This window comes from Bombina bombina, chromosome 7, assembly GCF_027579735.1.
Source record: "Bombina bombina isolate aBomBom1 chromosome 7, aBomBom1.pri, whole genome shotgun sequence".
Lineage (NCBI taxonomy): Eukaryota > Metazoa > Chordata > Amphibia > Anura > Bombinatoridae > Bombina > Bombina bombina.
Genome location: NC_069505.1, coordinates 357,587,283 through 357,604,489, shown reverse-complemented (window position 1 = coordinate 357,604,489; position 17,207 = coordinate 357,587,283). Strand labels below are relative to the sequence as shown.

At 36.7% G+C, this 17,207-nt stretch overlaps 1 protein-coding gene across 1 annotated transcript in view; it reads right to left on the bottom strand.

Annotated features, from left to right (window-relative positions):
* Window positions 1-17,207, bottom strand: part of LOC128666438 (haloacid dehalogenase-like hydrolase domain-containing 5) — a 718,406-nt gene that overhangs the window by 291,537 nt on the left and 409,662 nt on the right. Inside the window, exon 5 of the mRNA XM_053721044.1 lies at window positions 4,259-4,292. Coding sequence (XP_053577019.1) covers window positions 4,259-4,292 — 34 coding nt within the window. The remainder of the gene's footprint in view (window positions 1-4,258; window positions 4,293-17,207) is intronic.

The window sequence follows — 17,207 nt, the reverse complement described above, 5'->3', positions numbered from 1 at the left end:
AAACTCGTATTTCCTCCTATCAGCATATATTTCAGATTTTGCTCCTATTGTGATACCTTAGCAAACCTAACTTAATTCTATAAAAACAAAAGAGCTAAGCACAAAGTGCCCCAAAGATGTGGTAGAAAGGAGACCAACAGTCCTTATTTATAAAAACAGCTGTAATCGATCATAGTGTTGAGACCATTATAAATAAGGACTGTTGGTCTCCTTTCCTCTACAATGTTTCTACCATATCTTTGGGGCACTTTACATTTAGCTCTTTTGTTTTTATAGAATTAGGTTAGGTTTGCTAAGGTATCACAATAGGAGCAAAATCTGAAATATATGCTGATAGGATGAAATACGAGTTTAAATTATAGGCAATGATTTTCAGGTTAAAGTTCTGTTTGCTATAATAGCTATAATTCTCCTTTTTGTGTGTTCCTAACTAGCATACGTTTATGCTTTTTATGACAGGTGGATCCCTGATATCGCTGCGATTTTCAACTGACGTGGCGTCTATACGTTACCATGGTAATCTCATTAACACTCACTATACCAGCTGAGGAAACGTCATACATAGGCGACTGGCTGTTACGCTGTATCGTGCACAGCTGCTGGCTTTGTGTTCGGCAATCACAATGACGACGGACTCACTCTGATTACGTCCATAACGCATGTGTTTTCAGTTTGGATTGATGTGATGAGTCACACGGTCGTGTTTGCGGCGTATCAGGTCATCCCCTGTGGGTATATTAGGCACTTTTTTAGGGGTGTGTTGTTATACGTTGTGTGTACTATTATTCATGTGACCAAGACCTCTGTGAGGGGCCGAAACGTTATGTGTTTGACACAATAAAGGTGTTTGGAACAGACTGCGGTGCCTGCTTATGTGTTGGACAGTTGGGATCTCTGCCAAGTCTTGTTGAGCATACCGGTTCATTTTGTTATGATTTATGGCAGAGCACACAGTGGTTGGAGGTGATAGTGTGCTGATCTACTTGGATTTCTACATATGTCAATATTTGGATCATGCACCCGCAATCCCATTCTATTTGGGGTTCAGCAGTGACTGTATGAACTTTTTTGTTGTACACAACATATTTTTAGCAGGGTACTTTATGTACTCTTTTTTGTGATTAATATTGCTAGCCAAGTGTTGCACTAAAAGGTTATGGCTAATGAGATGGCATCTCAATTGCCTCTCCATGAAGATCCATATGGAGCAATCGAGGATTTTGCTTTTACAGAGGATGAAGCGGTTCGCATCAGGTGTGAGGCGGACATACAGGAGCTGGAGGAAATTATAGGTGAGACTCCTTTAAATGTGTATCATAAATTATTACACTTAGAAAAAAAGGAGACTGATTACTATCTACGTGCAGTGTATTTATCTAAGTATCACAAGGATAGATTCATACCACGGGGGGTTAGGATCAAAAATATACCCACCCTGGGGAGGACAAGTATGGAGTTTTGCAAAAGGTGGTGCGGCATTCTTAATAAATGCTTGCACGACCTAATGCTATTAGTCATTGAGAAGGTGTATAGACTTAAGGCTGCTGTTAAAACTGATATGTCTCTTATTAAGGACAAATTGCTACATATCCTCAGTCAAGATTCAGAGACTGATTGGCTGAATAAATTAACAATTCAAGTTGCCAAGTATAAACAGGAATTACTTGCATTTAAAAACAAAAAATACAACACTGTTGAAGGAAAGAAAAGTATATAAATGGTTATATGGGAAACAGGACATGCCTTATAAGAGAAGGGGAAGGTACAATAAGAATAGACGGGTGAATTTTGAGACAGTAGATAGCAGTGGGGGAAGATTCCTCCGGGAGTGAAGTCATTAGTTCTCAACGTGCTATAACTCCTACTGGTGGAGTCAGCACCAGGTCTTCACAGAGACCCCCTTTACCTGCGGGGTCAGATACCGACACAATAGGAGGGGTGGTAGGAAACACCATAGTCACAACAAAGAAAAGTACTGCCCGCAAACAGAAACCATAGTATATAATCTAAGCTCCTGTTCCTTATCCAATGCAGAGTATACACTTTTGAACTAGGGCCTGTCATTTATCCCTACCCTGAAATGTGATGCCTTTGATCTACAACTGGACTTATTTCACTTTCAACGGCAGCTAAAACTAAAAGATCACTTTAAGAACAGTCCGACATACATACAGAAGACTTTCAAAGTAAGTAGTACTTATGAGCCCACCAATACAAATACCTCTATTAAAACATTCACTACAATCTATAACTCTGATATCAACAAACAAAAAGTGTCTGAGTCTGCCACTTGGGATAATCTGACAGCAGATGAGAGAAGTGCTTTGAAAACTCTTGTGGAGGACAGCACTATTGTGATTAGGCCCACTGATAAGGGCGGTGCCATTGTGCTGTTAGATTATTCACAGTATCAGACAGAGGCATTACGACAACTGAGTGATGAATCTACCTATTGTATATTAACATGTAATCCTACTAACATGTTCAAAACCCAGGTTGATATTTTTTTGACTTTGGCCTTGAATTCCAATTTTATTGAGATGTTTTTTTATTTTTTGATAGTAGATAATCCAGTTTACCCAAGATTCATAAATGTTTGAGCAACCCTCCTGGGCGTCTGATAGTTTCTGCCAGGGGCTCATTTTTTATGCCCCTGGCTGAATATATTGATTACTTATTGCAGCCTGTGGTCCAGTCTACCTCCTCTAACCTTAGAGATTCGGCTGAATTAATATCTCAATTGAGTAGTCTCAATGACATACTAGTAACAATGGATGTTGTCAATCTATACACCATAATTCCCCATACACATGGCTTGGAGATGGTCAGTCGCATTCTTAGTAACTATGTCCACTACACCGTCCCCCCTATTGAATTTTTGATTGAACTGATGGAGCTCTGCCTGGTTAAGAATTATTTCCGGTTTGAAAACACCTTTTTTCTTCAAACACTAGGCACTGCGATGGCGTCCAATATGGCCCCATCGTATGCCAATATCTATACTGCAATGTATGAACAAGAATATATTTTTCTTCCCAGGCAGAGCCCCATCAAGTTCTATCATCATTACATAGACAACATTTTCCTTGTTTGGAGTGGCAGTGTATTATCCCTACTTGATTGGTTCCACCAACTCAACTCAATTAATTCTACTGTACGGTTCAAAATTGAGAATGATATGGATAGGATACAATTCTTAGATGTAGAAATCTATAAACAAGATACAAGTGATGGTCTTAGACTATACACTACATTATTCAGTAAGCCTACTGATAAAAATTCGCTGTTACACTTTGGTAGCTTTCACCCACAGTTTAAGAAGGTATGTATATATATATATATATATATATATATATATATATATATATATATATATATATATATAGTAGAAGAAGGATGCATTCGCCAAGATTTCAAATCGTTACCTTTATTACTTGTAACGTTTCGGGGTGTTACCCTCTTCGTCAGACATCAACAAATTGATGTCTGACGAAGGCGGTAACACCCCGAAACGTTACAAGTAATAAAGGTAACAATTTGAAATCCTGGCGAGTGCATCTTTCTTCTACTACTTATATATTGATATATATATTTACATACACACACACACATTTATATATATATATATATATATATATATATATATATACATACACACATATATACTAGACCATTGTAAATTACAATATATTTTTTTAGATTTAAATGTAATATTATGTACATGTTAAAAATTAAATTTAAAGCAGATCATTGTAAATTAATATTCAAATAAGAGCAGAATTCTTCACTTGATTAAAGGACGACAGAGCTACAGCCCCTCCCACATAGCCTTTTGCCCCGTTAACTAGAATTGTGAGACCAGTTAACAATATGATGCGAGAAAGGGCTGACAAGATGAAGATAAACAGCTGACAGAAGTGGGGGGAGGAATCGTTCTGAAATTCTGCCATGTACGCTGCTAGAGAAGAGCAGCTTTCCTCCGGTCTCCATGTACTCTGACAGTCAGACATCCGTCAAAGGCAATCAGCACTGACAAATAGTTGAAGAAGAAAAAAGAAAAAAACATGTGTCTCCAGGCAGACTGACACTGGGGACCAAGAAAACCGCATAGCATTGCCATTAATATGACTGTGGTAATCTAGGCAGGAAACGGACACAGCTCCAAACTGTGACAGTTCTGCAAAATGCAGGACGATTGGAAGCACTGTAATTTAATTATTATATTAAACATTATAAACTTATACTAATGAATACTCACCACCAATTTTGGGAAGATCCAATGCAGTGGAAGGCTAAAAGAAAGAAATATTGTCATTAAAATGCATGAACTTAAAAGGAAACATGACATTTCAGTTTTAAAGTGAAAGAAAACTTAAAAGTAAATTCCCCATAAAGGGCTATAGATTTCAAGTTGCACACATGTTAGCACGGGACGCAATAAGCAATATTGTGACTGCTCCAACTAGTGTAAAAATATGAAATTATTTGCTCGTAGACCCAAGTTTACCTTGAGCGCAGACTTTATTCCCTTTAATTTACACTGAGCAGAACTACTAAACAAATTTAATTAAAACTGGTTTGTAATTTTTATAATTCTAGTTGCTTTAACTGTGAGTAAGCAAAAGCTTTAGTGTATTAAAAGGATAGGAAAATAAAAATCGAACTTGCATGATTCAGATAGAGCATGTAATTTTAAGACACTTTTAAATTCAATTCTATTTTCAGATTTACTTTGCTCTCTTGGTATCATACGTTGAAAAGGAATATGTATATATCCTTCACTACTGGGAGCTAACTGTGAATGGCAGCTACATACATTAGTCTCTTGACATGTGTTCAGCTAGCGTCAGGTAGGCGATTAATCCCTTTGTAGGGGATAAATGCATAGTTATACAAATATTTATATGTAAGCTAGAATGCAATATAACATTTTCTTTTTGTACTTCTATATCCATTTAACAAAATACATGAATACAGATAAAATGTCTTATTTACAGCCAACTACTGAAAAATTAAAGTTTTGTGGTGGCTATCAAATACATAACTTGTAGGTAAGTAGTTTTGCGGTTGTTATAAAATATATAACTTTTAGGTAAGTAGCTTTGCGGTTGTTATAAAATATATAACTTTTAGGTAAGTAGTTTTGTGGTTGTTATAAAATATATAACTTGTAGGTAAGTAGCTTTGTGGTTGTTATAAAATATATAACTTTTAGGCAAGTAGTTTTGCTGTTATATGGCACTCCAGATATCCCTCCAACCTTCCGCCAATATATATCTGAAAAGGGGGCCTGCTTAATAAGTCTTAAGTTTTTTTAACTGACTTTTAAACTAGCTTTTTAAATTTAACTAAAATAACTAAACAAACTCCTCTCAGCAGATATCACAGGCTCCCACCACCCACCAATGTACGTATCTACAAAAAGGCTGCAGTAGTTAACTGGTGTTCTTTTGTTTTTTTTTAACTGAGGAGTTAAATCAACAAGCTTCTTTCAGCAGATATTCAAGACTCACAACATCCACCAATGTATCTGCAAAAAAGCTGACTGCAGCAGTTAACTGGTCTGTGGTGTACTTTAAAATAACTGTTAACCAGCTAAATAAATGAGCTCCTCTCAGCAGCTATCTCTCCAGTCCCACCATCCAACAAAGTTTACAAAAAGCATACAAAAAACTATTGGAACGTAGTTCCACAAGAAAGAAATGCTATAGTAGCACTCTGTGCCCAGACTAATATACAGGCCGGAACTCTTAACTAAAATAAAATGTGACTTTTATTAATTCATTTAAAAGATGGGAGACAACATACAAGTTAAAATCCCCATTAGACAATCCTACTGTTTTGATATAGGAAGTGTCTCCTGTTATTCTAGATTTCAGCCTCTGAATTCTAGGTATGCTATATCAGAGACACTACAATTATTATATTGGAATCGCCGTTATATATTTGCGATATCAGTAATTCCAGGTCTCTCTCCGGTTCTATATTATGTACCAGATTAAATTGGAGTTAAACACTCAGTGGTATTGAATGTTGTTCACTTGCATCCATAAAGTGCCTAAACAAGTAAATCTTGAATTATTATGTGACTTAATGGTTGAAAATCTGATGAGATATATGTTTCAAGATACTCGTTAAATCCTAATATAGATATATATATATGTTGACTTGTCAGTAGTGAAACTTATAACTTGTCTTTAGGTACGTCCTTGATTGTGTGTCTACTTCTTTTATTTCAGGTCGTAGTGGCTGCTATTTCAATAGCTTGTATATGGGTGCCCCTGTGGTTTCAATATTGGGTCTATATGGGCATTTCTAGTGTAGACGAGTATGTCCCCTTCTGTGATTTAACTTAAGTGACTCAATACTGTTCCACTTATATGTACAGTTACATTGTCAACAGTTAATACCATTTATTGCCCCTAGTATTGCCGCTAATGTTTTGTTTTGAAAAATATTTATCACTGTTTTGCTATTCGTTGTATAAATATCAATATATTGTTTGTCATGCAAAACCAGGTTTGTATTACTATGTATGTATTTTCATATAGTATTGGCAAATCACTTATAGCTTATATGACAGTGCTATTATTAGCAGATCCCATTCATATTGCGTTTTGACAGTTGTAGCCATTCCTGTTAGTTCCTAGTATGAGTCCTTAACTCATATGTATATATGCAATGGAATTTTTCTACACCCAAATGACAATACAACCTACTTTAATTGATATCTGATTATCATTTATTGCTAAAGTATATCCTTTATGTATATTTTACTCAATGGGGTACATCCCTTACTCTAGCTTTATTGCTCAATGATAAAGGATTCTCATTATTTGGTCGACAAGTTCATATGATATTAGCGTATAGGCTTTGACTTGTGATGCCTGTTATAACAGACTTTCATTTATAGCATGAGTATTGTTTTTATTTTGTAATATTGCGGTTGTTACTGTTGCTCCAAATGTAAGTTCGCCGATTAGGTTTTTAACTTATAGTGCAAGTCTGAATACTGGTAATTGTTCTTCAATATTGCATTTATTCCTGCTTATATTAAATAACCTTGTCTGCTTTTAACTTATAATGCAAATATAAGTATGGTTTCGATATGAAGTTTCTTCTGCTTGTCTATGCGTTAGTTAATCTATAAGGCTTGCATTTGCAACGGGTAAGTATTTTCTCAATCAATTAGGTAATAAACATGGACTTGATTCAAATGTGTAGTTAGTCGGATCTATAGCGTCTAAATTAACTCCTTAGCTGACACTTATATGTGTGTTGCAACTTATAGGTTTCCAACTTCGGAATATTGTTGCAACATGTTTTGCTAAAGGGTATAACTATTAGATTCCCCGGCTACCCCAAATATTTGGATTTTTAATACTGGATGTGGGTACCTGGATTATTCGCTTGCTGGCTGACAATTGGCGAATGTAACAAAACTAAGGGTATTGAATTATCAACTCATTTATGCAACAAATGTTGCTGTAAATATAAATAGATACTTCCCAGTTAGTTAGAATTAGTAAGAGGTGGGGGAGGGCAAAGTGTGCTATGGGCCGGAGACCAATATATTGTAGCAAATTAAGTAAAATGAATAGTATAATATATAGAGGTTAGGACTTCCTGCCACAGATTCAGAGCCAGAAACAGAACACAACTAACAAAGTAATTGTAATAGGATATACAATTGTATATAGATAGCTCTGATCTGTGTATCAAATTATACTTAGCCCAAAAAATTAATAAATTAATTAATAAATAAAATGATAAATTAATTAATGCATACTATAAAGTTTATTAACAAAATTGTTTGAAGTTTATCAACACATACAATAGCAGAAGCTGAAATTAAAAACAATTAAACCCAGTTGAATCATTAACCTTCCTTATTGATTATGGTTAAATTGATGAAAATATCAAAGCCAGCAGTATTTGAATAAATATAAGCTAAGTCCTTACAATACGAGGATTAATTATAGTTAGTATTACTGATATAAATATACTGCTGGATAGATAAATATAAGAAATAAGTTTTTAAATATTTTTTACAACATGGGTAAGCAGTAAAAAAGTGGGAGAGACAGAATTTCTCCCAAAGGACCCCTGACGCGCGTTTCCTTCTATCTTCTCTCTCACTTTAAGACTTAATGGTCACTAATTAATTTTGAACTGGTCTGCTCTGCTAAATAAATGAGCTCCTCTCAGCTCAACGACTATCTCCGCAATGAGTTTTCACGCTGTTGAGGGGGAGGAGCCTCGTCAAGTATTGTCACGTTACTGGAGTGATGACGTATACGGGCACAGGCTGAACTGAGCACCACCTCACTCGCACAGGTTGAACTGTGCAATTAAGCCAGTATAGGGATGGGTTGGAGGCAGGGAGCGGCGCCTGCAGGAAAATGTATAGAGGAGTATGACAGGCATGTAGGGCTATATCGCACGTGCGGTTAAAAAAAAAAGTTTTAATTTTTTTTTATTTATTAAAAAAACAGTCTGGCTTTTACTTTTTGGGTTAGAAATTAAATATATTTTTTCCAATAGGGGGGCTATTGTGAAAAAAAAAAGTTTCTTATTTTGGCTGGGGGTTCATGTGCGGCTGTGCGCATATGGAGGAGCCTCCGCTGTGTGTATGCTTGAATTTTAACCCACAACAGTAATCCATAACTTTCCTTCTTTTGTTGGGACATTAACTTTCTCTATTTTCCCAGTGCTACAAGACCAATATATAACATAATTTATGTAAGAATTTACCTGATAAATTCATTTCTTTCATATTGGCAAGAGTCCATGAGCTAGTGATGTATGGGATATACATTCCTACCAGGAGGGGCAAAGTTTCCCAAACCTCAAAATTCCTATAAATACACCCCTCACCACACCCACAATTCAGTTTAACGAATAGCCAAGAAGTGGGGTGATAAGAAAGGAGCAAAAGCATCAACAAGGGATTGGAATAATTGTGCTTTCTACAAAAAAATCATACCCACCATAAAAAGGGTGGGTCTCATGGACTCTTACCAATAGGTAAGAAATGAATTTATCAGGTAAATTCTTACATAAATTATGTTTTCTTTCATGTAATTGGCAAGAGTCCATGAGCTAGTGACGTATGGGATAGCAAATACCCAAGATGTGGAACTCCACGCAAGAGTCACTAGAGAGGGAGGGATAAAAATAAAGACAGCCAATTCCACTGAAAAATTAATCCACAACCCAAATCAAAAATTTTAATCTTATAATGAAAAAAACTGAAATTATAAGCAGAAGAATCAAACTGAAACAGCTGCCTGAAGTACTTTTCTACCAAAAACTGCTTCTGAAGAAGAAAAAACATCAAAATGGTAGAATTTAGTAAAAGAAGACCAAATTGCTGCTTGCAAATCTGATCAACAGAAGCTTCATTCCTAAAAGCCCAGGAAGTAGAAACTGACCTAGAAGAATGAGCCGTAATCCTCTGAGGTGGGGATTTACCAGACTCCAAATATGCATGATGAATCAAAAGCTTTAACCAAGATGCCAAAGAAATGGCAGAAGCCTTCTGACCTTTCTTAGAACTAGAAAAGATAACAAATAGACTAGAAGTCTTTCTGAAATCTTTAGTAGCTTCAACATAATATTTCAAAGCTCTTACCACATCCAAAGAATGTAAAGATCTCTCCAGAGAATTCTTAGGATTAGGACACAATGAAGGGACAACAATTTCTCTACTAATGTTGTTGGAATTCACAACCTTAGGCAAAAATTTAAATGAAGTCTGCAAGACCGCCTTATCCTGATGAAAGATCAGAAAAGGAGACTCACAAGAAAGAGCAGATAATTCAGAAACTCTTCTAGCAGAAGAGATGGCCAAAAGGAACAATACTTTCCAAGAAAGTAATTTAATGTCAAGAGAATGCATAGGCTCAAACGGAGGAGCCTGTAAAGCTTTCAAAACCAAATTAAGACTCCAAGGAGGAGAGATTGATTTAATGACAGGCTTAATACAAACCAAAGCCTGTACAAAACAATGAATATCAGGAAGATTAGCAATTTTTCTGTGAAACAGAACAGAAAGAACAGAGATTTGTCCTTTCAAGGAACTTGCAGACAAACCCTTATCTAAACCATCCTGAAGAAATTGTAAAATTCTAGGAATTCTAAAAGAATTTATGAGAACACCATGAAATGTAAGTCTTCCAAACTTGATAATAAATCTTTCTAGACACAGATTTACGAGCCTGCAACATAGTATTAATCACTGAGTCAGAGAAACCTCTATGACCAAGCACTAAGCGTTCAATCTCTATACCTTCAAATTTAATGATTTGAGATCCTGATGGAAAAAAGGGCCTTGAGACAGAAGGTCTGGCCTTAACGGAAGTGGCCAAGGTTGGCAACTGGACATCCGAACAAGTTCCGCATACCAAAACCTGTGTGGCCATGCTGGAGCCACCAGCAGTACAAACAAATGCTCCATTATGATTTTGGAAAGATATAAGCAGGTTGATAACTCCAAGGAAGTGTCAACGCATCCACTGCTTCCACCTGAGGATCCCTGGACCTGGACAGATACCTGGGAAGTTTCCTGTTTAGATGAGAAGCCATCAGATCTATTTCTGGAAGCCCCCAAATCTGAACAATCTGAAAAAACACATCTGGGTGAAGAGACCACTCTCCCGGATGTAAAGTCTGGCGACTGAGATAATCCGCTTCCCAATTGTCTATACCTGGGAAATGGACCGCAGAAATTAGACAGGAGCTGGATTCCGCCCAAGCAAGTATCTGAGATACATCTTTCATAGCTTGAGGACTGTGAGACCCACCTTGATGATTGACATATGCCACGGTTGTGACATTGTCTGTCTGAAAACAAATAAATTATTCTCTCTTCAGAAGAGGCCAGAACTGAAGAGCTCTGAAAATCGCACGGAGTTCCAAAATATTGATTGGTAATCTCGCCTCTTGAGATTTCCAAACCCCCTGGGCTGTCAGAGATCCCCAGACAGCTCCCCAACCTGAAAGACTCGCATCTGATCTGATCACAGTCCAGGTTGGACGAACAAAAGAGGCCCCCTGAACTAAACAATGGTGATCTAACCACCAAGTCAGAGATAGTCGAACATTGGGATTTAAGGATATGAATTGTAATATCCTTGTATAATCCCTGCACCATTGATTCAGCATACAAAGCTGAAGAGGTCTCATGTGAAAACAAGCAAAAGGGATCGCGTCCGATGCTGCAGTCATGAGACCTAAAACCTCCATGCACAAAGCTACTGAAAGGAATGAGTGAAACTGAAGGTTCCGACAAGCTGCAACCAATTTCAGACGTCTCTTGTCTGTTAGAGACAAAGTCATGGATATTGAATCTATTTGGAAACCTAAAAAGGTTACCCTTGTCTGAGGAGTCAAAGAACTTTTTGGCAAATTGATCCTCCAACCATGTTTTTAAAAAACAACACTAGTTGATTCGTGTGAGATTCTGCAGAAAGTAAAGACTGAGAAAGTACCAAGATATCGTCCAAATAAGGAAACACTGCAATACCCCGCTCTCTTATTACAGAGAGTAGGGCACCGAGAACCTTTGAAAAGATCCTTGGAGCTGTCGCTAGGCCAAAAGGAAGAGCAACAAATTGGTAATGCTTGTCTAGAAAAGAGAATCTTAGGAACTGATGGTGATCTGGATGAATCGGAATATGAAGATATGCGTCCTGTAAGTCTATTGTGGACATATAATGCCCTTGCTGAACAAAAGGCAGAAATGTCCTTATAGTCACCATTTTGAATGTTGGAATTCTAACTTAACGGTTCAAAATTTTTAGATCCAGAATTGGTCTGAAAGAATTCTCCTTCTTTGGGACAATTAACAGATTTGAATAAAACCCCAGACCCCGTTTCTGAACCGGAACTGGCACAATTACCCCAGATACCTCCAGGTCTGAAACACAATTCAGGAAAGCCTGAGCCTTTTCTGGGTTCACTGGAATGCGTGAGAGAAAGAAAGAAACTTCTCACAGACGGTCTTACTTTGAAACCTATTCTGTACCCTTGAGAAACAATGTTCTGAATCCAATGATTTTGGATTGAATTGATCCAAACATCCTTTAAGAATTTTAGTCTGCCCCTACCAGCTGAGCTGGAATGAGGGCCGCACCTTCATGCGGACTTGGGGGCTGATTTAGACCTTTTAAATGGCTTGGATTTAATCCAGACTGAAGAAGGCTTCCAATTGGAAACCGTTCCCTTAGGGGAAGGATCAGGTTTCTGTTCCTGATTTTGTCAAAAGGAACGAAAACGGTTAGCAGCCTTAAATTTACCCTTAGATTTTTTTTTATCCTGAGGCAAAAAAGCTCCTCTCCCCCAGTGACAGTTGAAATAATCGAATCCAACTGAAAACCAAATAATGTATTACCTTGGAAAGAGAGAGATAGCAACGTTGATTTAGAAGTCATATCAGCATTCCAAGATTTAAGCCATAAAGCTCTTCTAGCTAATATAGCTAAAGACATATATCTGACATCAATTCTGATGATATCAAAAATGGCATCACAAATGAAATTATAAGCATGTTGAATTAACTTAACAATGCTATACACATTATGATCTGATACTTGTTGCGCTAGGGTTTCCAACCAAAAAGTTGAAGCAGCTGTAACATCAGCCAAAGAAATAGCAGGCCTAAGAAGATGACCTGAACATAAATAAGCTTTCCTTAGATAAGTTCAAGTTTCCTATCTAAAGGATCTTTAAAAGAAGTACTATCTGCCGTAGGAATAGTAGTACATTTAGCAAGAGAAGAGATGGCCCCATGAACTTTGGGGATCTTTTCCCAAAACTCCAATCTATCAGACGGCAAAGGGTACAGTGTCTTAAACCTTGAAGAAGGAGTAAAAGAGGTACCCAATCTATTCCATTCCCTAGAAATTACATCTGAAATGGCATCATCTGGAATAACTACATGAGGTTTAAAAACTGAATTTAAACGTTTACTAGTTTTAATATCAAGAGGACTAGTCTCCTCCATATCTAATGCAATCAACACCTCTTTCAATAAGGAATGAATATACTCCATTTTAAATAAGTATGAAGATTTGTCAGTGTCAATAACTGAGGCAGAATCTTCTGAACCAGATAGATCCTCATCAGAGATAGATAAATCAGAATGTTGTCGGTTATTTAAAAATTCATCAATTTTATGAGAAGTTTTAAAAGACCTTTTACGTTTATTAGAAGGTGGTATCACAGACAAAGCCTTCTGAATAGAATTAGAAACAAATTCTCTCACATTAACAGGAATATCCTGAGCATTAGATGTTGAAGGAATAACAAAAGGTAATGGATTACTACTAATGGAAATATTTTCTGCATGTAAAAGTTTGTCATGACAACTATCACAAACTACAGCCGGAGGAACAGTTACCACAAGTTTACAACAAATGCACTTAGCTTTGGTAGAACCGACATAAGGCAGCAGTATTCCAATAGTGGATTCTGAAACAGGATCAGATTGAGACATCTTGCAATATGTAAGAGAAAAAATAACATATAAAGCAAAATTATCAATTTCCTTATATGACAGTTTCAGGAATGGGAAAAAATGCAAACAGAATAAGCCTCTGGAAACCAGAAGCAAAAATACATGAAGACTTAAATAATGTCAAAAGTCTGGCGCCAGGTATGACGCCCACAACTGACAAAATATTTTTGGCGCCAAAAACGTCTGCAACAAACACGAGCGTAATAGATGACGCAACTACGTTAAAATTCTCAGTGACAACTAAGACGCCGGAAATGACGAAAACAAACGTAATTCTCGTGCCAAAAAAGTCTTGCGCCAAAAATGACGCAATAAATTATAGCATTTTGCGCACCCGCGAGCCTAACAGCCTGCAATTTAGAAAAAAGTCCATTGAAAAATTTCAGGTAAGAATTTTTTTTAATATATATGTGCATTTCCCAAAATGAAAAAACCTGAATCATGGCAAATATAAGTACAAACATTATATTTTGAACTTTACATTTAAAGTGCCAAACCATAGCTGAGAGTGTCTTAATAAAGGAAAACATACTTACCAAAAGACACTCATCTACATAAAGTAGATAGCCAAACCAGTACTGAAACGAGAATCAGCAGAGGTAATGGTATATAAGAGTATATCGTTGATCTGAAAAGGGAGGTAGGAGATGAATCTCTACGACCGATAACAGAGAACCTATGAAATAGATCCCCGTTAGGATGACCATTGCATTCAATAGGTAATACTCCCTTCACATCCCTCTGTCATTCACTGCACTCTGAGAGGAACCGGGCTTCAGCAGCGCATATCAACGTAGAAATCTAGCACAAATTACTTCACCACCTCCATAGGAGGCAAAGTTTGTAAAACTGAATTGTGGGTGTGGTGGGTGATGTATTTATAGGCATTTTGAGGTTTGGGAAACTTTGCCCCTCCCGGTAGGAATGTATATCCCATACGTCACTAGCTCATGGACTCTTGCCAATTACATGAAAGAAATAAATATATATATATATATATATATATATATATATATATAGATATATATATATATATACACACACACACACACATACATATACACATACATACATATATATATATATATATACATACACATACACACACACACATAGTATCCCACGAAAGTGAGTACACCCCTAAGCATGTGCGGTAGAGCCCTACATGTCTGTCATACTCCTCTATACATTTGTCTGCAGGTGCCGCTCCCAGCCTCCAACCCATCCCAATACTGGCTTAATCACACAGTTCAGCCTGTGTGAGTGAGGTGGTGCTCAGTTCAGCCTGTGCTCGGATACGTGATCACTCCAGTCACGTGACAACACTTGACGAGGCTTCTCCCCCTCAACGGCATGAAAACTCATTGCGGAGTTAGTCGTTGAGCTGAGAGGAGCTCATTTATTTAGCAGAGCAGACCAGTTCAAAATTAATTAGTGGCCATTAAGTCTTGAAGTGAGAGAGAAGATAGAAGACTTTAACTAGTTAGCATTAGCAGAGAGACAGAGTAGAGTAAGGGAGTGGAGGAACTTGGGAAGAATATTGTTATTTGCTTTATTCTGAGAGAAGCTGAGCAGCAGGCCAGCAACGGACACATTTTACTAGTTGACCGTTGACGGCTGTCACGGCTGCTGTATACTAGTAAAAAGTAGTTTAGCTTAATTAGCAGATTGCAATTTGAAGAAAGTTTTAAAGTTATTTAAAAAACAAAAAACAGTTAACTGTTGCAGATAGCCAGTAAACCTGCATATTTTAACTTTTTTATTTTATCCCCACTGAGCTATATTTAACTTTATATTATTATTATTTAGTTTACCCCTGACTGATGCTATATTTATCTGCTGCAGTGCAGGAAGGAAGCCTTTTTGCAAACTTTGTTGGATGGTGGGACTGGAAGGATAGCTGCTGAGAGGAGCTCATTTATTTAGCTGGTTAACAGTTATTTTAAAGTACACCAAAGACCAGTTAAAGGGACAGTCTAGGCCAAAATAAACTTTCATGATTCAGATAGAGCATGTAATTTTAAACAATTTCCCAATTTACTTTTATCACCAATCTTGCTTTGTTCTCTTGGTATTCTTAGTTGAAAGCTTAACCTAGGAGGTTCATATGCTAATTTCTTAGACCTTGAAGGCCACCTCTTTTCAGAATGCATTTTAACAGTTTTTCACCACTAGAGGGTGTTAGTTCACCTATTTCATATAGATAACACTGTGCTCGTGCATGTGAAGTTATCTGGGAGCAGGCACTGATTGGCTAGACTGCAAGTCTCTCAAAAGATCTGAAATAAAGGGGCAGTTTGCAGAGGCTTAGATACAAAATAATCACAGAGGTAAAAAGTATATTAATATAACTGTGTTGGTTATGCAAAACTGGGGAATGTGTAATAAAGGGATTATCTATCTTTTAAAACAATAAAAATTCTGGTGTAGACTGTCCCTTTAACTGCTGCAGTCAGCTTTTTTGCAGATACATTGGTGGATGTTGTCAGTCTTGAATATCTGCTGAAAGGAGCTTGTTGATTTAACTGCTTTTGTTAAAAAGACACCAGTTAACTACTGCAGCCTTTTTGTAGATACATACATTGGTGGATGGTGGGAGCCTGTGATATCTGCTGAGAGGAGCTTGTTTAGTTATTTTAGTTAAGTTTAAAAAGCTAGTTTAAAAGTCAGTTAAAAAATTAAGACTTATTAAGCAGGCCCCCTTTTCATATATATATTGGTGGATGGTTGGAGGGATATCTGGAGACTGGAGTGCCATATAACAGCAAAACTACTTGTCTAAAAGTTATATATTTTATAACAACCACAAAGCTACTTACCTACAAGTTATATATTTAATAACAACCACAAAACTACTTGCCTACAAGTTATATATTTGATAACCACCGCAAAACTACTTACCTAAAAGTTATAGATTTTATAACACAAAACTACTTACCTACGAGTTATATATTTTATAACAGCAAAACTACTTGTCTAACAGTTATATATTTTTTAACAACCGCAAAGCTACTTACCTACAAGTTTATATATTTAATAACCACTGCAAAACTACTTACCTAAAAGTTATATATTTTATAATAGCAAAACTACTTGCCTAAAGAGTTCAACCTGTACAATTCTAAAATACTTACAAAAAGCTCCAGTTAATCTTAAATAATTCTACTAAAAGGTGACCCATTTAATACTAGCATTTAGATCTATGAATTTTGTTTATAGACAGAAATCTATCCAAATAATTTTTAAATGTATCTAGGGTATGGGCATTCACTACTTCCTTTGGTAATAAGTTCCACAATTTGATTGCTCTTACAGTGAAAAAACGTTTCCGTTGCAGGAGATTAAATCTCCTTTACTCCAACCTTAAATTGTGACCTCTTGTCACAAACAATTTTCTTGGAATAAACAGAGCTTCTGCCATCTCTGTATATGGGCCTTGAATATATTTATATAAAGTAATCATGTCACCTCTCAAGCCCCTTTTTTCTAAAGAAAACTGACCCAGTTTGGCTAGCCTCTCCTTATAGCTTAAATTCTCCAATCCCCTTATTAGCTTTGTGGCCCTTCTCTGAACTTTTTCTAGTTCTGCAATGTTTTTTTTTTGCGATCGGTCACCAAAATTGCACTCCATTCTCAAGGTGAGGTCTTACCAGGGTTTTATATAGTGACATAATTATGCTTTCCTCCC